The sequence below is a fragment of the Mustela nivalis genome (assembly GCF_964662115.1).
Source record: "Mustela nivalis genome assembly, chromosome: 8".
Lineage (NCBI taxonomy): Eukaryota > Metazoa > Chordata > Mammalia > Carnivora > Mustelidae > Mustela > Mustela nivalis.
In genome coordinates, this window is record NC_139027.1 from 88304290 (window position 1) to 88329037 (window position 24748).

Sequence of the window (24748 nt, forward strand, 5' to 3'; positions counted from 1 at the left end):
TGGTTTCTTATTTTGATGATCTAAAGTTTCCTCAAAGCCCCCAGCACTGTTTGTCATGCCCAAACCATGCCCCAGGCCTCTGAGTATACCCTAGTCTCACAGTTCCATCCTAAGTGTACAGCTGCAAGTCATTCTCAGAGGTGTGAGGACCAATGCCCCCACTTCTCCAAGCTCTGGTCTTCCTGGAGGCCACTGATGCCTGCCCTGAGATGTTCTTGACTGCCCGTAAGTTGATGTGGCATCTGAGAACTATCTGACCATCTTCTAAACTGGTTTTGTTTTCTTTTTCATTCTGTTATGTCAGCCAGAGTCTGCCATGGCCACACGGGCACAGAGCAAGTGCACAGCCGCAGCAGGACGCACGCCCCCCACCTCCTATTGCCCGCTGGCAGGAGCTAGTATCACCTTCCCTCCAAATGCCCTGCGATGGTCACCATCCCTGTCTTTGGTCCCATGGTCCCCACCCTGTCTCCTCATCCATGGCTGCGTACTGATGACCTTGCCACCCAAGTCACTCGCTCACCTGCCGTTCTCCCTCCCACACCTCTGCCCCCAACCACAGCTCCTGGCAGCTCCCAGTGTCTGCCCAGCAGACTTCCAGTAACCTCTGCTTGCTCTCACGGCCCCAGGATATGCTTTCCCTTGCCTTTCTCATCTCACAGACATCTCCTCTCCTCCTTCCACACCTTCTCATGCCTCAACAGGACCAGATCACCCCCAGGCCCTCTCCCTTTTCTTATATCCAATCAGCCCAGTCCTCAAGACCACCACCCCAAGAGCCTCCTCTTATAAGACCACCTCGTCCATAAGCTAATAGCAAAAGTTCTCACTGGCTCATCACGTCTAGTACCATTATGTTCAAAGCAACAGGTGGCACCTTTTTCCTTTATTATGTTTCCCCCGTTAAACTGAAAGAAATACACATTTGACTCAAACAAATACAAAATCGCATCACAAAAACTACTACTGCCCAGAGCCTTCCTCCTGTGCCTGCTCAATCCTGTAACTAATATTAACCATCTGGAAGGAGTATTTCTATGCTTTTCTCAGCCTGAAGATGCTCCCGGGTCACTGAGTGTCCACACATCATCTGAACATGACCCATGACTTGTGACCACTGTCTCCTGCGTCTCAGCTCATGCAAACACAGAGTGAAAATGTGTGATTGTGTTTGATCCTTTGTTCTCAAAGGTAGAGTTCTCAGTCACCCTTCTGACTTTGAACGGAGCGTGCACCCATCCCCGGGTCCAATCAACTAGGGATTCTTCTTCAGGCTGGGTGTTTACAGCACTATCTGTAGTCTCCTGATGATTTCAGCAGGTTGACACGTGACCATTGGCTTGTAATTGATCCTTTCGCGGGTCCGAGATCAGAATCACTTTTTTTGGCCCCCATTTCAGACCTGCTTGGTTAGAATCTTTGAGGGTGGAGCCAACATTGACACTTTATCCAATTTCCTAGTTGGTTCTTTGTACCTGAAGTCGGAGAGCCAAGGGAACCCGTGTTGGCCTGTTGGGGTCTCTCAAGGCAAGATGAGGAGTCTCAGTGAGACACCTGCCTCAGGTGGAAGTGAAGTTGCTTTTATTCATTGAGCAAAAACATACTGGGAGCTAAGTAGGTGGTGGGTGTTTTGCAAAAACCTAAAAATAGCACATCATATAAACACATCATAAAAGCAGCCACACAATCAAATACCTGTGACATGAATTCATAGTTTAAAAAAGACTCTTCCATTTGTCATCTTAACAACCCAGTGTTGGCGGAGCCAGGACTCGGAGCCAGGCTTTCATGCCACTGGCCTGGGCTGCCCCTGCGCTTTTGTCCTGTTCCAGCGGCAGAGGAAGGGGAGGGAGTCAGGCCTTGAGGGAGGGTTGCCTGCATGGGATGCAGTGAAGGGCCTCACAGAGGAGTAGGAGCATCCCATCACTCGTTTGGAAAGATGAGGGCACATTTCTCTGCATATGTGCCTTCCACACGCAGGACTTGTAAGAGGGAGGAGTTTTGTCCCCACACTTCAGACTGTTCGGGGGCCCCCCACAAGGCTGAAATGGCTGCACCATGGCCTGGGGATAGAAAGTGACCCTCCTGTGGAGAGGGGGATGGAGGCACAGATGGAGGCAGTGGAATGCTGGCCAGAAACGGTGTAGGACAGCAATGACTCTCCTAAAACATACCTAAAACAACCCCAAAATTATAAGGGGGGTCACCATTCTCTGCTTCTGACCAGGCTCAGGAAATCCCTAATTTAGTTACTTTCCCAGGAGAAACCCAGGCAAATCCATCTTTCTTTTAACAAACTTCTAGTCCAGATTAACATGAAATTGTGTCCTCTAAAACTTTTCATTGCCTGTGGTGTTGCTCCTAAAATTGATTGGCAGGTCTGTTCCCACCACCATTAAAGTGCCCATCGGCGGATCCTTACCTGCATCACCCAGAATAGGGCGACCGCCAGGGGGAGGGCTTGGAACATCTGTGAATTCTGTGTGCGTGGTAATTGCCAGGTCACCAAATTCCACAGCAATTTGTAATAACCAAGTACTGGAGGCATTAGCAGAATTCAGTCATGGACAGCGGAGGAGAGGGTTTTCCAGTCGTGATATCCATGTTTGCCAAAGTCAAAATAAGAAAATCATCTATCATATTCAATTGTGGAGAGCTGAGACAAGAATATTATCCATCACTTTTGTGTACCTCTTTCCAAACCACTGCTAAGGCCATACTTCCCAACAAATGTGCTAAGTGACCCAGTGGCTCTGTCTTCTCTCTGCACAGCATGCCTTATGGTGACGTGGCTCAAGGCTTCAGGGGTTTCTGTCCCGAGACAGCACCTTGTAAAAGAGTTTCTGTTGATCAAACCTCTTCTCTGCTGGTGGCAGAAGGACACCACCCTAAGAGTCACAAGTGCTGTCATGCTGGTTGACATGGTGTGTCAGGTAGGGCTGTGGTTTCACCCCTGAAACGCTAAGAGGCAGCTCCCCACTTGCCCTGGGCACATCCTCATTGTGTCTCCTTCTGCTTTTAACACCTATGAAGCAGAGGCCAGGGACACGGCTCTGAATGGCAGTGAGATAATTGGATATAGTGGAGCCAGTGCTTGTTCCCAGGTGATGGGGGCAGTCACTGTGGAAAGTTTTTCCCACCTGGAGCCCTTTTGGCTGGGACTCTGGCTGGCATCTCTCACGGCAGGTGATGCCCCACTGGGTGTGTGCCTCCTGACGCATGGATTGCTAGTGGAACCCCGTGCCCGTTGAGCGTCTGATAGTCCAGTGTCATGGCCTAGAGGTCCACCCTGTCAAACTGCTCTCCGTGTGTTTGCTTCGCACCGGGTCCTGGGAGCCCACTGGCCTACCACTAGGGCTGCCCCTTGGGCCCAGCCTAAGTCAGTCCCCTCAGGGATAGCAGCGAGGGCAGGCGGTGGCTCCTCCTGCCTCCACGCGCTGGCGGGGCTGCCAATCCCATGAACACTCTGCATAATTTTATGTCACTGTATATGTATTCTATGTGTACTTATGCAATTAAATTACTTTAACTGGTCACTTTCAGCTTCACCCTGCCATAGGGTTAGTGACTGGAATGTGAGCATTTGATAGCAGATAGCTTTTGTGATGCCTGGCCTGGAAGGGTCTGGGTGTTGTGTCTGGGTGTCCATCGGGCATCCAGTGGTCAGGCTTACCCTTCTGCAGCCCCCAGAGGGCCATGAACCATCAGACGCCACCCCTCACGCCTACACCGTGTCCCACCTCCAGTGCCCTCCCCTTCATAACCTCAGGTTAGGAGACTATCATCATGAAGAGCAGACACACCTGGCCAGCTGTGCACACCTCTCTGTGGCCATGGCCATGGCTGTGGCTGTGGCAGTGGCCTCAGAGCCCCAGCTACTTGGGAGACAAGGACGCCTCTGAGCCAGCTCTGTGGTGCCCCCTCGTGGCCAAACTCATGAAGTTCTCCCAAGTGTGTCACCACTATGTGGATGTGGAAGGAGGACAGAGCTGGGGCGACATAAAGACAGGGGGTTGCCCTTCGCTGTGTTACCCCACACCCACCTGCTCCCCACTAGCCTGGGGCTCACCCATACTCGCCAGTCCTCACCAGGGAGAGTATCCAGGACATCTACTTCCATTCTTTCTATCAACATCCATACTAAGAGTAGAGAAAAACATACAGACCTGTTCATACTAAAGTGTTACTGGCTTAGCTTAAAGATATGCACATTTCTGGATATGTGCATTTTAAGAATATTTCGGGACCACTTAGCCCGCCCTCCCACAGAAGCCTCTAACCATGCAGACAAGTACGTTGGGAAAAGGAAATCCTCCATCAGACCACCTCAAGGTCTTCTCAGCCCTGTGACCAAAGCAGTTTCTGATGGTCATCGCCAACTCAGTGGCTCTAGCTTCAGCCTTCCTTTTGCTGTCGCTGTCCTACACCATGTGCCCATATCCCCCTGCCACCTGATTTCCACTGAACATTAGAAAACTAAACTCTTGGGGTCCATGGGTGGCTCAGTTGATTAGGTATCTGCCTTTGGTCAAGGGCCCAAGTCGGGCTCCTGCTCAGTGGGCAGTCCATTTGTCCCTCTGCCCCCCAACCTCACTCGTGCATGCTCTCTTTCAAGTGTTCTTTCTCTCGAATAAATAAAATCTTTAAAATAAAATTCGAGTAAGATCATAAAGATGGTCAAATCCCAGAGCAAGGGTGTTGTTCTAAAAGCACTTCTGCATGCACACACTTTCTCTTTCACACACGTACCTCGCTCATTGGCAATGGTTCACTCTTGCTTCCATGTAATCAGCACATGCTGAAGCTGACATGCCCATTCACTAACAGTGATATGCAGAATTCAGGGCAGCCATGGTGGCTGGTCCTGGCCACCCGAGGGCATTGCCCAGATCCTTCTCTAGGTCTGTGTCACCACCCCAGCCTGTTCTCTGTTTTTTATTGAGATCTTGCTTTAAGCCCCTAGGATGCCCCTTCAGTGCAAAGGGAATACTGAGCAGGGCCCCCAGGGGAGACTCTGCTCACGGTCCTGCCAGCTGGTGGCTTTGTGGGGCGCTGTGCAGTCCTCCAGGGGAACTGGGAGTAAGCTGAAGCAGGAGAGCAGTCTGCACATCCTAGGGGGACAGCGTATTGATGGCCCCATGATTATAAGGGCAGATCCTTCTGATTATGTCACAGGTGTTGTGTGTGAAGAGCCATGACCTGCTAGCTGTCACATCCCATAGCAGCCCTTTCTCTTAAGATAAGGAAGCTACCTGCTGGGGAAAGAGGTCTTATCAGGATGTTTCCCACTGAGGGAATTCACCGAGAGAGAAGTCACCCTCACTGGGGAGCTGCCCTGGGCTCTGGGACAAGTGGTCCTTCCCACCTGCAAAGAACTTTCTCAGGGAATCTATGTGGTATACACACACACACACACACACACACACACACACACACACACCACACTGCCGGTTTCCTGTGTGGTATAAAGAAATCTGTGCAGAGAAGAGTTTGCCTACAGTGCTGCCCAGGGTTTCCAAACAAAGATGCGTCCAGGCTACATGGGCTCTGGTTCTATAAACTGGTTGAAGGAGCTAATCTCAGGAAGCGTGATGTAGAGTCATTTCACTCCCCTCTTAGGTAAAAAAAAAAAAAGCAAATTATGTGGACTGCTGGCTCCTTCATCACAGCAAGTGAATTGCCCATCTGGAATGGTCCTGTGATGGCGAGGTGGGGGGTGTTGTCGGGAAGGCCCCCCCTGCCGACAGAATCGTTTCCTGGGAGTAGTGCCTTCTGGGCTGCCTCTGGGCCTCCTGGGTCCATTTGGGTCACTTGCACCAGGTTTGGGAAAGAAAGGAAAACAAGAGTTGGAGAAATTTTCAGTCTTAACTTTGTTTTCTTCCTCTAACCAACTTTACTAGATTTGTTTAAAGTTTCTAAGTAAGATGATACTTCCCTCCTCACTTGTCAACAGCAAAGGCATTTAGGAGTGTTAACCCACGGGATTTCAATTCTGTGTGTCTTTCCAGAAAGAGAAGAAGAGTGGGCTGCTGAAGCTTCTCGCTGGGGCATCCACCAAGAAGAAATCTCGCTCCCCACCATCCGTCTCTCCAACTCACGACTCCCAGGTGGCAGTGGACTCCTCACTCCAGGGTGCAGTGGGGCCTGAAGTGTCCTCACTGTCCATCCACGGCAGGGCAGGGTCCTGCCCCATAGAGAGCGAGATGCAGGGTGCCGTGGGCATGGAACCGCTGCACAGAAAGGCGGGCTCCTTGGATCTGAACTTCTCCTCATCCCCCTCCAGGCAAGCATCTCTCTCCATGGCTGCCATCCGTCCCGAACCCAAGCCTTTGTCCAGGGAGAGGTAAGGGGGGAGGGTGGGCTCACGTCCTCTGGCACCTTGGTGTGGGCTGGTCTCTGAGATTAGAGCCATTGAGGGAAAGAGTGACAAAGGGGATTTTCTGTGGAATAAATTTATCCAACATCCCTCTTACCACATCTTCTCCTAAGCCTGGCTCCTGAGCTTGGCTGGTGAGCATCGGATAAAACACATTTGGGAATGAAGGTGGGCATATTTCATGTTCCGAATCCACCTGGATCCTGAGTTTGGGATTTGCAAGGGATTCATCAGGACATTTGGCAGAACTGATGGGGTACTGAGCCCAAAGAAAGCGATGATGTTAGTGAGAGACTACGCCCCCTCAGCCCTGTGGAAACCTGGAGTGCCCTACCCCGGAAGCCAGCTACGACATCTTAAAGTTATAAAACATTACCCCCAGATTGGCTTCAAGGTTTATAGTCTGTTGGGTTGAACCATACAAAATTGCCAGTATTGACTGTTTTTTACCAAAACCAGAAACGTCATAGTTAAGCTTAGAGTTTTACAGAGCAACGAACAATCTACAGGGTGGCCTCAGGTGCTTGAACTTTACAAGGGGTCAGAAACTGGTGTCCTGCTCAGTGGAGGGGCCCATTTGAGGTAGTTCTTCAAGAGCTTCGAATAAGGGTTGGAAGACACTGCAGGGAGAGAGGATGGTGTCAAATTAAGACAGCGGGGAAGTACTCTTCCCCTTCTAAGTGGCTTCTTGTTGGAACACTGCTTAAATAGTAAAAATGTGAGCAGTCTCCTGAGAGAGCAAACTTGACGATTCTGTCAGAATGCCCCTCCCCTCAGCCACACTGACTGACAGCCAGCCCTTTCCTGTGTCTCCTGGTGCTTGAAGCCTGAGAAGGCCAACACTGTCCTGAGCACCCACTAACCTCCAGCACCAAGGCAAGGCTAGCTGAGGTTCCATGTAAATGGGGGATGACATAACTTTTCTGTCAAGGCCCAGGCGGGGAAATCCACAGACGTCGTAGGTCATAAGGTCTCTGTCGCAACCACTCAGCTCTGCCATGACAGCGTGAAGGCAGCCATAGACAACATAGAAATGACGGGTGTGGGTATTCCAGTAAAACTCCACTTACGGACACCAAGATTTAAATTTCATGTGATTTTTTTGTGTCACGAAATAGTCTTGTTTTGATTTGGTTTTCAGCCATTTAAAAAAGTAAAAGTATGTTTTGTTCTCGGACCACACAAACCAGCCACAGGCCAGTTTGCCAAGACATACCCAGACGATGGGCTTTAGGGCTGATGCTGTGGTACTGAGATCCAGGGCATAGAGAGGACAATTTCCCCCAGGTGATGGAGCGACAGCGTGAGCTTGGTATGGATTTCTGTAATTCTGCATTTAGAATGATAGCTAGCGTTTGGGGAGTGACATTCAGACACCCAACAACCAGCATGGATTCCAGTCGAAAATACCTACCACAGCCATGCTGTGCATCAGCTTACCATCTGCTGGCATGTTCTAGGTGTCTTGTGTGTGTTACCTCAGTCCTTGCAAGAACCCTTCAAATTCAGTATCTCATCTTATAGCTGAGGAAACAGAGGTTATTCACAGGCTAAGCCACTTGCTCAAGATCACACAGCAAGTTAGCTGCCAAGCCAGTGATTGAAGTGAGGGCTTTCCAACCACGGAGCATGGGCTCTGAACCGCTTTGAGGAGCATGGTCAGCAGTCGTGCCAATGTAGTTTGCCCACCAAGGGATCTGGGTGTCTCTGGTCTTCAGACACTATGGACCATGTCATAGCCCTGCCAGGATATTAGCATATGCTTCAGGGTCCTTCGCAGTTGGTCACCACCCCCTGTGTATTCAATATACAATGGTCGTTCAGACTCACTCAGTGCAGGACCCGTTAGCATGACGTGTCTCCCCTACAGCAAATCCCCAGGCCCTGAGGAGACTGAGTTCACACCTTACCACACCACACCTGATACCACACCGCACACACAGACAAAACACACACATCACACACCTGATACCACAACACACACGCACAGGACACACACACCACACACACTCCACCACACTTGATACCACACCACACACACGTACTGCACACATGTACACATGTACCCCCAAACACACACATCACACACATATCATACCACACACATACACATACCACACATAGGCACACATGTATACCTCCAAACACAAACACCACACACACTCACCATACCTGATAGCATACCACACACACACACCCCACACCACACATATACACACATGCACCACACATACCACACACATACCTCAGACACATCTCACACAAATACCACATACACACAATTTCTCTTTCTTCCTCTACTTCCCTCCAGGGAGCCTCCTCCAACTTTGTGTAGTGCTTTCATGTCAGAACCTTCTTCCTTCCACAAGACCAACCCCCAGCTGCCTGTGATTTCTGAATGTGGTTCCCTATCCCTTTGCCTCAGGTCATGATGTTGGTGACTCCTGAGAGTGACAGACCTAGATATTTCAAAGCTGCTCTCATATTTCCCCTAGGTTTCTATTCTCCTCAGATCCCTCTACTTCCAGACTCCTTCATAAAAGGTCTTAAAAGACCCTATTCTAAAAAATCATGGGAGTCTATGATTAACTAGAAAGTTCAGAGAATTACTCTCATTCTGTGAATATTCCATCTAATCAGGGCTTATTGTACCCAGAGACTCTTGGCACCCTGCTTGTTCCCAGCACACTGTGCAGCTCATTAGTGATGAGAGTTTTCAAAATACAGCCTGAAACCAAACTACTGCCTAATGAGCCCCCAGATACCCCCTTCCCTCACCCTGTGCAGCCCATCAGCTGCCTGGTGTCCTGGAGAGCCCCAGCAGGTTGGAGCGAGCGTTTAACAAAGGAAAGGCTTAGTCTCTGAGCTGAGGCAGCTCCCGAAAGCACTTGGCCTAGGACCCTGCAGGCTCGTGAATAAGACTTAGCTAGCAGCTGGAGGGGAGCAGCCCTAGCAAGACTCACCTCTCTAGAGGCCCCGGCATTCGCTCCACAGGCCACAGAGCTGCCAAGAGCCAGCTGTGTGCAAGGCCACTTTACAGGCTCAAAGGTGGGAGAAAGGCAAAGGGCAGCTGGGGCTCAGATTCCAGGAGGTTTCTACCACCAGCGTGCTGAGGAAGGGGCCTCTCTACCTTGAGCGGAGCAGCTGGACTGTGGCTGCTGCATGTCTGGGGTGTCACCCATGTCCATACTCCCTCGGATCTCTCCATTTTTCTCCAGAGGATTTGGGGGGACACCGGGAGCTGCTCTCCAAACTCTCACAGAGGAAGGAAGTTTGGGCTGGAGTGAGGCCTCCCAGGGGAGTGAACCATGGAGAACATCCTCCAGGCCCACCGGCCAGGCCTGCAAGTCATCTCACTTAGTGGCAGGCCCGGCTCTCAGGAGACCTGTAGGAGCCAAACTCATAGGCCTAATGCGTAAACCAGGGTGCCCATCACTACCCCTTCCTTGGGACCCTAATCTTCGGCCATCTAGATATATTAAGTCCTATGGACAGTGTGTACAGGGAGCCACATTTCTGGAAGGTACCCGGGGAACACAGAAGAGCACTGTAGTTATGGGACCCAGTAATACTGTCCAATGCCCTGGCTCCCTGGCAGGGATATACCAACCCTGGACAAGTGCGTTGGAATTCTTGGGCCAGCCACCCCACCACCCATCCTCTGGATGCCTGCCTCCCAGCTCTCTCATATCTCGGGGAGGTTGCAAAGTAGCTCTGAGAGATAGATGCACTGACCACTTACCCAAATAAGTGTTCACCCAAATAGGTGTTTTCATTTTTTCGAGTCCCCATTCCCCTATCTACAAACTAGGGATATACCTGTCTGAGGGTTATAATATTTGTAAAACAGAGATCAATACATGGGAAAGTATGAATGCACAAAAAAGAACATTAATAATATTGGAAATGATGTATGTAATATTGTGAAATGCTGTGACCTTTAGAAGAATGATCTGATGATGCCCCCAGTGCTGCCTGTCACCCCCTCCTCAACCTTTGATTGGCAATGTCGTTTTGCCCACGTCTTCACACACACCATGTATTTATCCTCCTCTTTTACCAGCCTGTGAATTGTTTGGTTTTGTTAGGATTTAAAAGGTTTTTGGCTTTGATCTATCATGTGTCATGGTAGGCAGAGTAATGGCTTCCCAAAGATGTCTATGCTCTACTCCCCAAAACCATGGCTTCGAGGCCTCACATAGTCTCAAGGAATGAAACCTGAAGGCAGAACAAAGGTTGCTAACCAGCTAACTCTAAAATTGAGAGATTATCCTGGATTATCTGGCTGGGCGCAGTGTGACCCCAGAGTCCTTGTAAGTAAGAAAGAAAGGCAGCAGAGAAGGTCAAGGTGATGAGGTGTGAGGACTCAAGCAGCGTTGCTGGCTTTGAAGACGCAGAAGGGAGTGTCCAGCCAGGAATGTAGGCAGCCTCCAGGAGTGCCTTCCCCCTAGAGCCTCCGGAAGGAGTGCAGCCTGGGAGATGATATCAGATGTCTGACTTGAAGAACTGTGAGTAAGAAATTAATGCTGAGTTACGCCACCAAGTTTGTGGAAATTTGTTACAGCAGCAACAGGCAACTAATACATGTGTTGCTATCAGAGTTTAGTGTTTAGGATACAAACATATGCTTATTTCCAAGAGCCTAGAAGGACTCTTCTCTGCGATGAGCACATTCTGCCAGCTTGGGGATCACACGTGCTCAACAGCACTGAAGAAAGTGTTCTGAAGAGCTGGGCACTCACAGGCCCCCCTTGGGACCCCCGTTGTCAGGAGGAGGGGCAGATGAGACAGGAGGAAGACACATCACCCTTCACATGTGATGCTAATTGCAATAGGCAATGGTAGGAATTCATACTGATCTTGAGCCTTCTGATTTCCTGAGTTTTATGTCTGAAAATTATCTGTGGTTAACATAACCTTAACACAGTACAGGGAAGTAAGTCTCTTCTGATCTATGATGCCGCAGTCATAACACGAGAGTTACACTGTCCTTAACTGTTCATTTGGCCCTTTGTGTCTGTAACAGGGAGTATCAGTTACTTTCATGCAGCAGGAAAAATAGCTCTGAATCTTGGAATGATCTGGACAGGAACATTAACTGCTCGACTCTTATACAAAAGGCCCACATCATCCATCTGGGCTCATTAAGTCATTGAATTGCTCAGAAGCACCAAATTACTTTTTTTCTAGCAAATTACATTTTCAGAGTTGCTTGTTGCTTCACATCTGGCAGTGGAGGCTAAAAGCCAAAACTTGTCTTGAAGTCTGAGAAATCATCTCACTCGTTGCCTTTTCTTCCTCAGGGAAGAGAAGGAGGCAGGTGTTTGACAAAGAGGTGGAGGGTGGCAGAGAGCCACAGGGAAGGTCAGCACTGGTCTTTGCGGTCGTGCACACAGCCTGGGGGCAGGAGGTGTGGGGATCAAGCAGCCTGCGCGGCACTGGGCGATCTCATGGATCTCACAGACACAGAGGCCATCTGTCCTTTGGGGAGTGGCTGCAGGCTGCCGTTTGTAGAGATTCTGGGCGGGGAGGAGGGCGAGAGGCATACGGTCCTTTCTCTCCTCCTTTATAATCCTAAAGCCAGCATCTGAAGCCAAGGAACAGCAGTACGAATGGGCCTGACCCTCCCACACCTACAGACGTTCTGAAGCACTTAGGTTGCCTGGCCAGACCTGCTCCCTCAGTAGCAGGAGCCCCCTGCTTACCTGCCAAGTTGGCCTTGGGAGCCACCATGCTCTCTGCCCCCTACTCTCAAAGCCTGGAACAAGCTGGGGCTGGAAGCTTCCAGAGAGGGGCCTGGGTCTTCTCTGCCTATGCATTGTCCCCGCCGTGTCCAGAGCACCAACCCCAGCTGCCCCAAACCATGGCTTTCCTATCCTAACCCCGATGGGCCAGCGCCCAGGCCCTCTGCTCAGGTGGCTGAAAAATGAAGACTCGCTCAGCACTTTGACCTTGACTCTCAGACGGCAGCAAGCAAATATTGACCCCTAGAACATGTTGAAAAGCCACACTCCTGGACCCATTCCACAGAGATTGATCAGTAGGCCCAGGACAGAGCCAGGAATCTGACCCGGGGTCATGAAGTCCACGGCCACTCTTTAAGAAATTCTTTTGTTTTATAATGTTCTGATTTCTCCCAAGCCAAAATATACAGGTCAGAGACTCCGCATAGAGAGCCCCTTAACTGACCTCAGGACAGCCAGCTGTGGGGACACCTGGATGACCTCCTTCCAGGGCCATATGTGTGGCTGTGGCTAATGGGGGAGGCTGGACCCAGAGGACAGGTCTTCATAGCCCAGGATGACTGAGAGTGAAGGAACATCCCTTCCTTGTCTCTTCAGCCAGTGAGCCAGGATCACAGCCCAGGCATTGCCAAGAAGGAAAGAGCAGCAAGACAGTGCCTCCCAGGGGTGGCCCCTCTAGACCAGCTCAAGCCCTGGGTCTCTGAGGCCCAGCATCACCAACCCTCCAGTCCATGGCTCCTCCCCAGCTTATTTCCTATTTGTGGGTGACCCAATCCCTGGAGGCCATCGGTCATTCTGCACCTGGGCCCCTAGTCTGGCTGACATTCCTTTCCTGTGGCCAGTGGCAGGCAGCAGGAGCTGCAGTGTACATTCTGGGCTGGGATGAGGGGCTATTTGCTGGGTGGCGGCTGCAGAGCTGCGGGTCTGCCCAGCTCCCACCAGCAGCAGAGGCTGCCCTCCTCCAGCTGCAGCTCCCCCCAAGGAGGCCACCGTCCCAGATGGGCTGGAGCAAGGGACAGCATTTCAGGCAGGAAGCATAGATCGGGGTCCAAAAGGACAACATAGGGAATATTTTTAATTTTAATAAAAAAATGAAAAGGTTGTATAAAAATTAAAATCAAAGTAGAGATTTTTTAAAGTGGGGGAAGTAGCCCTAAGTTATAATAATTTACACAGGATGGAAAAGGAAAGGTGGAGTGAAGAGCAGGCCCTGGGGGTCATCCTCCAGCCTAAGGTCAGTCTCACCCAATGTGGTGTCTTGTTTCCCCCCAGGTACCGCGTGGTGGTCTCATATCCTCCCCAGAGCGAGGCCGAGATTGAGCTGAAGGAAGGCGACATAGTCTTTGTGCACAAGAAGCGAGAAGACGGCTGGTACAAGGGGACCCTGCAGAGGAACGGCCGCACGGGCCTCTTCCCGGGCAGCTTTGTGGAGAGTTTCTGAGGACACGCTCCCCACGCCCCACTCCCCAGGCACAAAGGCTCCCCGGGATCCCCAGGGGGCAAAGAGAAGCAGTCAGGGCCACCGAGGGCCCCAGGTCCCTTTTGAGGCTCCTGCGAGGCCACCCTGGACGGGGATGGGAGCTGGGGGATGTGGAGGTCGTGCCTTCGCTTACAGCCACCCACCAGGAGTGCACCTTGGGGTTGTTCTTCCACAAAATGCTTCCCTCTGCGTAAACTCTAAAGAACTATCTTTGAAAAGAGAAGATGCTGATGCGGGTTGATCGGCTCTGCAAGGGACTGCTAAGCTGCAGCCTTCTTGTTTGTTGCCCCCGCGAGCCTGGGCGCTGCGGAAGGGCTGCAGGGCTTGGATGGCAGGCACGGGGTCCGGGGCGGCAGCAGAAGGTCTGAGGGCTGCCCCGGGCTGCTTGCGTGGGGTCCAGATTGCTCCATCACCTCTCTATATACCTCAGTCACCTGCCACCTGGCCACTCAGCAGGGGTGTTTCCGGCCCAGGGGTGTGGCGGGGTCGCCAGAGTCCCCCAGGCAACCCTGCACGCAGCTCCTGCAGGAGGCGTGAGATCGCACTTGGCTTTGTTTCCTACCCATATTATAAGCCACACATTTCATTTTGCGGCCACTGTCCCTTTGCATTGCTTCTTTCTTACAACATCTTTTTAAAGTAAAGCTGTCAAACTTTCTATATTTCTAATAGGTCATACATTGCCTATTTTTCATACATCTGGTGCTGCCTTTTTGTAAACCAGTAATGACTTGGTTGAGCTTGAGAGAAAAAAAAAATGTCTGAGCTGATATCAAGTGGGCAGAATTTTGATACATACCATATGAATTTTGGAAAACTCTGAAAAGCCCACGTACTCAACATCAGTATTGGCTACTGCTCCACGGAGAAGAAGGAATCCATTTAAGTGGTTGGAGGGAGTTTGGAAAAAGTCAATTTCCTTAAACCCTTACCAAAGCCTCATTGCTATGTCTAGACAGTGATAATTATTATTCAAGAACTGGAACCATTTCAAGGAAGGGTCACTATAATTGCCTTGAGTGTGGCAGTAAAAAGAACATGAAGGTCAACCCCAGTCTAGGAAGGCAGAATTTTCCTTTTATTGCTGTAGGGAAAAGGACTACAATTAGCATTATCAAGATATGATTTCTTGGTACTGAAGCAGTTTTTAACCACAGTTCAGATTTACCACCTTGTGACAGTTCTGTCTTTTTTTTTTTTTTTAAATAAGTATTTCCCTATCAGGCAGTACAGATGTTGGTCTAGAGACTGGAAATACAATGAGGAGAAAGGGATTTGAGGCATTGCTGCAGACTGACAGAATCCAAGGGAGCCAGGAGGAGAGAGAGAAGGGGCACCTTTGATCCTAGGACCTTACCCTGGATGGGGTCCATCAAGGCCTCTTCCTGAGCCCAGCAGCCCAGACCTCCCACAGACACAGACGGGAGAAGCCCTGTCATCAGGCCATCTCATTCTCTAGAGAGTCAGACCTTAAGAATACATTCCTATCAGCTCAAAGTCACAATTGATAAGCCCCTTCTCTCTATTTTTTCAAAACCCACTCAGGTTTAAATTAGGCAGACTAAATTAGCCTTTGGTAACATAGCATCGCCTGATTTTCAAAGATGCAACAAAATCCAGAAACACATTCCCTTATATGATGTGATGCCTTTGAAATATGAAGCGCTTATTTTCAGAGTTCCTATTTGGGGCTGTGACTTGGCTATTTGTTACCACCCGGTGGTCACCACGAGGGTGGGATCATGCCTCAACAAAGGCTCTTCCCCTCTCTCCAGATGATCATAGATTTAATAGACTTGAGAAATTGTTCTGAATCAAAGAAAGACAAAATCCTGCTTAAACCCAGGGAGCCCTATACATGAGTTAATGACAACCAGAAGGTATCCATTTGCCATTGATGCCAAATTAGTTGCCTGAAATGCACAAAAATCACATACGTGTTTAAAATCACGCCATCACCAAAACTGTGCATAGATGAATGGGCTGAGACACGTGTGCCCCCAGGGAGACCAGAACTAACAAATCCCCAGATAATAAGGAATTTTTTTTTTTTTTAAATGAAGGCAGTTACCAAGCAACAGAACAGACTAACTTGGACCTTCTTTCCTCTCCCAGCCACCGCCCACACGATGCTCGTGGTAGGTAGGAATCGCTGAACAGCCTAGTGACTGTGGGCGAGGCAGCAGCAGAGAGCTGGGGCTGGTGGCCAGTGCCTTTGCAAGGCATCAGCTGACCTCTCTTGAGGCAGAGTTGGGGCAGGCATTGGCATGACCTCGGGAAGGAAGCAATGCCATAGGCCAGCCATCACTCTCTGGGCTGTTTTCAAACACATTTAAGCCAAATCCATCAGCCTTCATGACCGTTTAGCCCACAGACAAGAGAAAAAGAAGAATTAGACCCTTTGGGCCAACTTGTTCTAAATAACCAACTCATTTTGGCTACTAAGATGAAACCAACACCTTGTTTGAATGCTCACATTCTACCCTGGCCCAGCAACTTAGACATCTTGGTTATCAGTGGCATTTGGCAGCCAAAGTGACTTGCTTTGAGCAATGCAGTAGAGCTCATAGCCACTACCAAGGTCAGCAGACACTGAAGTGACAGGGACATCTGGTCCACCAAAGAGCCTCAGAAGTGGAGTGGGGAGACAGTGGGCAGGCAATTCCCTGGCAGCCTCACCGTGTGAATGCCAGGCTCTGGCACTCCAAACAAGCTCAGCTGCCTGGCTGGGAAGTTCTTTGGACTTTGCACAGTTCACACACACACACACACACACACACTAATGTTTTTGTTACACACAAATGTCAGCGTGTGATTTTGGAAGAATTGACAGTGATGACAAACTATGATGCCTGTGTTTCTGAGTCTTTAAATAAAAATGAACATGGAGAGGCCTTGTGTCTGGATGATGTGAGTAGTGAGGTTGGGGGCAGAGGCTGAGTGAGCCCAAGCAAAAATGTCCAAGTGGGTAGGAGCATGAGGGGGCCGGTGCCACACAGCATCCCTGCAGGCCAGCATGTTGACTCACCCATCCACCACCGCAGAATGCTTCCATGTGGGGAGCACAGGGTGATTGGCCATTAAGGATACTGGGAATTTCAAGACTGCCATATCCAGCACATGCCAGAGAGCCACTGGCTGGGCAGTAAGGATTGAGCTGGTGAGTGTGCAGGACCACTAGCTCTCCTCCAGTGGCTGGTTTGCCTAGAAAGTAGAGCGACTGTTTCCCGATGACTTTCCTTCCTTCCTTGTGGGAAAGGGTTTTGTGTCAGTACTCAATTCCAGTCCATCAATTCCAGAAGTGCCTGGAATTGACCTCCCAGACCAGCACACTCATCACCCTGCCCTTGTGTGTCTTGCTCTCACAGTGCTCAAGCTGTGGGGAGCCGTTTTCTGAAGCACAAGGAGAAGAGTGCCTGGAATCCACCAACACGAGGGGCTTCAGGAGACCACCAACCTCCAGAAAAATGGGACTGTCCCCACATCAGCCAGATAGACAATGCCTGGCAGAGGGTTGCCCCAGCTTGAAATATGTTGGGGTATTTCTTGAGATAAGATCTCATTGCCTTCGTAACCAAGACACCCCCCCCCACCATATTCTTTGAGTATCACATATATCCTTGAGCTGGAAGGAAGCTTAGCAAGGAGACATTTTCCTTCTACAAAAATTAAAGGAATGTATATGAGCACAGGTTGTGGGTGGGGAGTATAGTGAGGGCCCAGCACTATAATAAGGAAGTATATTATATGCTCACTTAGTCCTCCCGCCCTCGGTGAAATTTACTCATCCTCATTTGCTAGATGAGCAACGAAGGTTAGAAGAGGTGAAATGAATTGTCTCAGGTCACATTGCTCACAGAACACTATGACCTAGACTCAAGCCTATTGAAGCACCAGAAGCTGGACCCTAAACCCTCCACAGAAATGAAATGTCAAGAATGACAGCATGAGAAGAGGGGGACAGAGGACATATAGGCAGTACCCACCACAATATGTCAGGAAAGGGTGCCCGGCTGGACAATGCACAAGTCTGTGGGGCAGAGGTACCCTGACTGTAGAGCCCCTCAGATGCCTCCCTGGGATTCTGTCCTGAAACTGTGCTTTTTTGAGGGTGGGGAGGCCAGGGCCTGGGGCTTTTCCAAATGGAGGGACTGACACACGATCCATGAACTTTGCCTTATACTTAATTTACAAACATCATCTTGCCTCATCCTTACAGCATCTCCTTGAGATGGGGTCCTTACTCCCCTTTAATAGATGAAGAAATCAAGACTCTAAGAAACTACACCATTGGCTCTGAATTCAATGAGTGGCAGAGCCAGGACTTCTGATGTCCAACCTCCAGCTCTTTACAGAATGTGGCAGAAACCCTGAAATGATGTTTGTAGCAGGCAACACTCTCTCTGCTATCAGCTGGAACCACCTTCGGAGGTGGGCACTGCTATCGTGCTATTTATAGATGGAGAATCAGAGGCAACGCAAGGCCTGATGTAAGACCACACACTAGTGCATGGGCAAGCTGTGGTTGAAACAGGATTGAATGCTAAGAGGAGTCTAGGCTCAGTCCCATAGGCAGGGGAGCCACTGGTGGCTTTTAGCAGTTGCTCTGAGCTGTGCCTGAGGGAACACACCCTGGGCCCATACTAGAGGGAAGAAGGACTAGAGCAGGTCTAGGTCCCTTCCAATGTTGAGATAAATGTTTCTTCTCTCACTTAGACATGTGGAGGACACAGCACCCCCTCCTAAAGCCTGTGCTGCTCAGAGAAAATGCTGAGGCCTGAATCCCTCCCACGCTAAGCCAGTTCCCACCACTAGCCTGGTCTCACAGACCCAGTCACCATCTTTGTGGATCTTCTACGAATCCTTATTGATTTGAACATGTTGGAGTTCTCATCTCATTTTCACTTGGTATTACCCTTCCAAGTGTCTCTCTTAATCTCCCAAAGGGGGCTACACTTGGCTGCCCACAAGGGAGTGCATCTCAGACTTGTGACCTGCAGGTGTCCTGATTTAGGCTGAGCTATTGTCACCCAATATTCAAGGCTGGTCCCAGTATGCTGAAGTCTGTCCCAGGACTACAACTGGACAACTTTTCATTGGTCCATGTTGACAGATGCCTGTGCTGGCCGTTGGCTCCTCTCAGAACTCGTGCTGTGCCTCTGATAGGCTCTACCAAGATCAATGGACATGCTAAAGATTAATCCCTGAGACTCAAAAGTGTAAACAGATTGTCATTAGTCATTATTTGATAATGTCAGAAAACCAAGTGGAATAAATAAAAAGGGGGAAATTCTTGACTCAAGTAACTGAAAAGCCAAGGGCAACCATGTGGAATATGTGAAAAAGATGGGGTCTGGTTGTTATAATGACTAGGGAAACGTCCTCCATTTTGCTGGTGAGAACTGGGGATGGTAAACATCTTGCAATGGTAAACACCTACAATGTGTAGAATGCCCAAAATGCCAGTTGAATATTCATTAAGAATCTAGTTTAGGGGCACCTGGGTGGCTCAGTCTGTTAAGTGACTGCCTTCAGCTCGGGTCATGATCCTGGAGTCCCAGGATCGCGTTACACATCAGGCTCCCTGCTCAGTGGGGAGTCTGCTTCTCCCTCTGACACCACCCTCCTCTCAGACTCTCTCTCCCAAATAAATAAAATCTTAAAAAAAAAAAAAAAGAAGAAGAAGAAGAAGCTGGTTGAGGTACATCTTACTTCAGGCACAGCTGGATCCAGGTACTCATATGCCCTTCTCAAGTATCTCTTGGGTTTGCTGTCCTCCATGCTGTTTCCCTTCTCTCAGGCAGGCTGTGGTCCCCACATCACCAACAAGTTTGAGATGACTAATACCTCAACCATCCCCACAGAAAGAAAGTGTCTCTTTCTCAGTGGTCCCAGACAAAATCTTAGGCTTGACCTTACCAGTTCCGACTGGGCCCATGCCTATCTCCTTCACTTGGCCATTGTGAAGAGAGGGCAGGAATTTGCTAACTGATGGGACCTGAGATAAAGGCTGTCCCTGAGCTGACATCCAGCCAAACCACACGGATCAAAGAGGAAAGCAAGAGGACCCCCCCAACACACACAATCCTGGGAGCAAAACTGAAGGAGATTTTGACAGACCAGCTAAAACCAGCAGATGCCCACCCCACAGGGCTATACCCTACTCCAGGACACTGCCTCTAGAAACAACCTAGCAAAGTCTGAGAAAGTGGACCATCAGAGAGACTGCACCATATTTCTGAAGGTGAGGAATAAATATCAAATCCCATAGGAAAGATTGACAGACTTGGACATAAATATGGAGTAAAATTCTCAGTTTGGTGGAAGTCACGTTCTTTAATGTCCTAAAAAATAGAACTAGCTGAAAGCCAGGAGGCAGAAAGGAAGCAGCATGGAGGAAATGAACCCATCCGTGCACTTTGGCTCCAGTCTCCCTCCCTCATTCCCTGGAACATGCATGGTGAGGAGACACTCACAGGTGCCAGGCTGCCCCTACAGACAGGGTGAGGAAAGATGGAGTTTGCAGTCTGGAGAGGAAGACCGGTGTTGAATGAGTAACTAGAAACACGAAGAGCCCTGTGCCTGAGGAGAACAGGCATTGGTAGCACATGGCAGAGGGATACAGCCTACTCAAGGACGAGATTCAAGCTGCTTCCTGCCTGGAGATTCTTGGCAAGAATGAGCAGTGCCAAGATAACAGAGAAGTTCCCTCCTGCACGTTTCCGCCAGAGAAATCGGAGCATGTGGCCCATTTTTATCACAGTCGTTTCAGGACGTTTGCTCTGCGTCTGTGCACCTTCTCCCCATCCCTCCCACGTGTGCTCATTTATGCTACAGCTGTTTCCTAAGACTCCTTATGCCAGACACCAGCATCACAGAGAAGAATGGAGGCAACACAATCCCTCTCAAGAGGCCAAGCACCCCCAGAGCTTCGGCCTGGTGGGGCCCTGGTGGGTGGGTCGGAACATACTGTGTTTGGTGCTATGGAAACAGAGGTGAGCAAATCCATGATGCCCGTGTCATCTTGCTAGAGCTGCTGTGACAGAGGATGACAGAGGGGGGTCATAAACAACAGACACTTATTTCCTCACTGTTTTGGGGCTGAAAGTCTGAGGTGTCAGCAGAGTGCTTTCTTCCGAGGCCTCTCTCCTTGGCTTCCAATGGTCACACTCTTCCTGTGCCTTCACTGGCCTTCCTCTGTGTGTGTATGAGTCCAGATTTCTTATCTCATGAGGACACAGTCATACTGGAGGGTGACCCACCCTCACCACCTCCTTTTAATTAATCCCCTCTTTAAGGACCTGTCTCCAAGTACAGTCACATATAAATGTGGGGGACAGGACTCAGCCTATGCTCATGGAGACCATGTTGCAGTGAAGAGTTCAAAAGTGAAATGCATAGATAATAGCTACTAGGCAAGTGATTATTAGAGTACAAAGTACAGAAGGATCACAAAGAGAGTCTCATCTGTTGCTGGGGAAGCAGCATGGAAGCTTGTTTTTAGAGATTGGGAAGCTTGTTCTGGGGGAGGACGTGCATAGGCAAGTACCCAGAGGGCAGGAGAGAGCTGGGCCAAGCTGGAGGGGAAGGGAGAACAGAGGGCAGGCCAGGGCAGAGGAGAGGAGAGCGGGGAGAAGGAGGAACTGAGATGAGAAGGGACAGGCAAGCAGGGGTGAGCCTTCTAGGCCAAGGGCAAGAGTGTGCCTTTGAGGAGTCTAAGGAGTGGGACAGAACCATATCTGTGCTTTAATCTCCTTGGGCAAGGTAGAGAACAGATCGTATGAATATAGGGAAGCCAATGAGGAAGCTGCCACAAATTTCCAGAAAAGATGTGGTGATGTCCTGGCGTAGGGTGGTGGCAAGGACGTGGAAAGAAATGGGCAGACTGGAAGGTCCGCTCCAATAAGCTAAGTCATGGTGAAGGCCAAGGAGGAAGTTGTCCACATGTCCCTGAGGAAGACTGCTCTTTGGTAACGCTTCTCTAATTTGCAGTTATATCTTTATAAGACTGTTAAGAAAACCAGAGGAGGTTTTGGTGGGGTTTGGGGAAGGGTTGGGATTTGGGAGGTTGGGGAAGGTTGGGGGAGGGAAGGGAGGATGCCTGGGAACCCTCCCAACTCTGGGCCTATGTGTCAGTCAGGGTTCTTCAGAGAATCAAAGCCAGCCCGGTATATATAGACATTCTATGGAGCTTTATTACAGGAACTGGCTCACACAATGGTGGAGGCTGGGAAGTCCCACGATCTGCTGTCGGCAAGCTGGAGCCCTGGGAAAGCCTGTGGTGTAATTCAATCTGAGTCTGAAGGCCCGAGAACCAGGAGCCCCAGTGTCTGAGGGCAAGAGACAATGAATGTTCAGCTCAAGAAGACTTTCACCCTTCCTTTGCCTTTTTGTTCTATTCCGTCTCCACAGATCGGATGGCACCCTCCCACATTCATGTGGGCAGAACTTCTTTACTCATCTACGGATTCAAATACTAATCTCTTCCAGAAACACCATCACAGACACACCCAGAAATATTGTTTTATCAGCTCTTTCTCCCTTCTCCCAGCCGAGGCGACACAGGAAAACAATCATCTCAGCTACCATCTCCCCTCAGGACCCTGCTCATGCGATGGTGGGCACATTTGCTGAAAGGAGAGGCCAGACTCCATCCCTCAGCCTCTGCCTCTCGCCTGTTGTTCCTCTGGGTCACGTTTTGGCTGACACCGGTGATGCTGATGGGGATCCGAGGCTTCATTTCTCTTCCCGGCCAGGACAGACGCCTGGACTGCCCACAGTCCCTCCTGAGCAAATCAGCTAAAGCCTCCGTGGCGGCCAGACTGCTGTATGCCAGGTGACATTCCTTGCCATCTGGACCCCAGCCTTTCTGACCAGGAGCTGGGCCCTTCCAGCAACAACAGTGGGGGCTCCTTACTGATCAAGCCACCAAAACAAGAAGTTTCCCTCTGGGGGAATGAAATGCAAGACAGAGGGAGATAGTCATGACCCGGGAAGTAGAGGGGACAAAGGTGGAGAATGGTTTGATGCAGGAGGTGTGGACAAATGGATCCCAGAATTCAGCTGCATCCCTGGCAGTGAGGATGGTGAGTGCATACAAAGGACAAGTGTTCAGTCTGCTGACCCACACGGAGTGCTGTATACACACTTGCTCATTTTTGTCCTCACATGCAGCAGGAACTATTACCATGACCATTTCACAGATGGGAAAACCGAGGGAGAGAGCAACTAAACAACTCCATGGAGGCCAAAGCGAAGTGGTGCTGCCAGGGTTCAAACCCAGGCAGTCTGGCTCCAAAGACCACATTCCAGACCCAGGGCCATTGGCAGCCTCCCCATCTGACCTCCCACATTCTATAACAGCACACAAGCGGTAGTGGGGGGGGGGGGTCCTCCCATGTGTCTCTTTGCTCCCCAAAACCTAAGGCAGAGCTGGAGAATGAGGTCCCATCAGCCACAGTGGGTTCTTGGCTGTCCCTCTGTGGCCTCGGATGACAGAGCTCCCGATGGCCCAGAGTCACTCCCACTTGGGTGACAACTATCTCTTTCAGTGAAAAAGAATGAAAACTCCTCCCGCTGCAGGAGTGCCTCTGCTCAGGGCCCAGGCTGGTACTTGGTGGCCTGGCAGTGGTGTCCTCACTACCGGGCTGAGAGACACGGCTCTCCATACCTTGACTAGTTTCAGCCAACCGCCACTCTGCCGGGGCTCAGGACTGAGACAAGGCTATGGCACCCGTGTGGAGGTAGAGGTCCTGAATGGGAGGGAAGAGGGGACGCAGAAGGGAAAGCAGGGAAGCCTGGGGGTCAGGGGCCAGGTTCTATCCCCAGATCTGTCCCCACTGACTTTCGTGACTCTGGGTGAAGCTGGGGCCAGGGGTCCTCTTTGTTCCATTCATTTCTGTCCAATGGACCAGACATCCTAATTGATACCAACACTGTACCTGGATGCCTGCCTCCCTGCCCTGCAGAGAAGGAGTGACCAGAGAGATTCACAGGTGCTAGAAGGATGCCCTGTTCATGGCACTGCTTCCTGACACAGACACTCAGCCCATCACCCTCTGGGAGAGCACACAGCATGGGGCTCCAGAGGGGAGCAGTTATCTGCTCAGGTGGGCCTTCTACTCTGCTCTAAGAAGCTGACCTGGTTTCTTCCATCAAAGGGCCTCAAGGACCCATGTTGGCTCCTCCTTCATACCTCTACCAATCACCCCAGAGGATGCCCTGAGGGGGCACTGGGATCCAGCTGCCCGCCTGAGGACTCCTCCTAGGAGGACACAGTCCTCAGACTCCTCCCACCCAGTAAGCCCAGACAGACGCTGGCTGTCCATCTGCCTGTCTGTGGTGTCTAGAAAGACACATCTTTTCTACGTGTCTAGAAAGCAGGACCACAACCCAAGTCAGTCGGCCCAGCTGAGGGTGACACGGAAGAGAAGAGCAGAGGCTCGATATTCATCCCCTTAGGTCTTGGCTTTCCACCCAAAGGTATTTGTGGCCACTAGTGCCACAGATCACCAGGTAGGAGGCTGCCCAAGGCTGCCCGGGGCCCTGGCTGCCAAGGGAGGGCTTAGGACAGAGTCTGGGTCCTCAGCTACAAAGGGCAGAAAAAGAGTAGACCTATTCCAGGCAATACGGCCTCAGTCTGAAGCTGATTCATGAACCAGTGTCCATGGCCACTCTGACCTGACTGTCACCAGGCCCCTCAGAAGCAGTGAGGAGGGCTCCATGGGCCAGGACCCGCCCCTGGGCATGCCTGCCTCCCAGCCAGGTGGGAGCCCATGTCCACCCCACCCCTCTGGAAAGCCTCACTCATGTGACAATAAAATGGGTGACATGAGTCTCAACATACAAACCAATTCTAGGGGCAGTTGCCCTGACTTCATTTAGCCTGCTCTGCCTCGTTTGGCTCTGTGATGTGCCCAACCCCCTTGTTCTGGAAGCTCTGTTTCCCTTTGGCTCTGGCTGTGACACTCTCTGCCTGGTTTGAAATTGGTTTGAAACTTAAACTTAAGTTTCAATTGGTTTGAAACTTAAAATTCGTTTGAAACTTAAACTCCCATAGCTCCTCTCTCCCTGTTGTGTGCCTGATGGCCTCACGCACTCTTGCTGTCTGAGGGCCTCCTGAGACTAAGAGGCTCTCACAGCTGTGCC

The 24748-nt window shown here is 50.4% G+C and overlaps 1 protein-coding gene across 1 annotated transcript in view; it reads left to right on the plus strand.

The window, feature by feature from the left end:
- SH3RF3 (SH3 domain containing ring finger 3) overlaps positions 1 to 16494 on the plus strand; it is a 365053-nt gene extending 348559 nt beyond the window's left edge. The window contains exons 9-10 of the mRNA XM_082744231.1: positions 6009 to 6343; positions 13393 to 16494. Coding sequence (XP_082600357.1) covers positions 6009 to 6343; positions 13393 to 13561 — 504 coding nt within the window. The 3' untranslated portion in view covers positions 13562 to 16494. The remainder of the gene's footprint in view (positions 1 to 6008; positions 6344 to 13392) is intronic.
- Positions 16495 to 24748: the final 8254 nt, after the last annotated feature.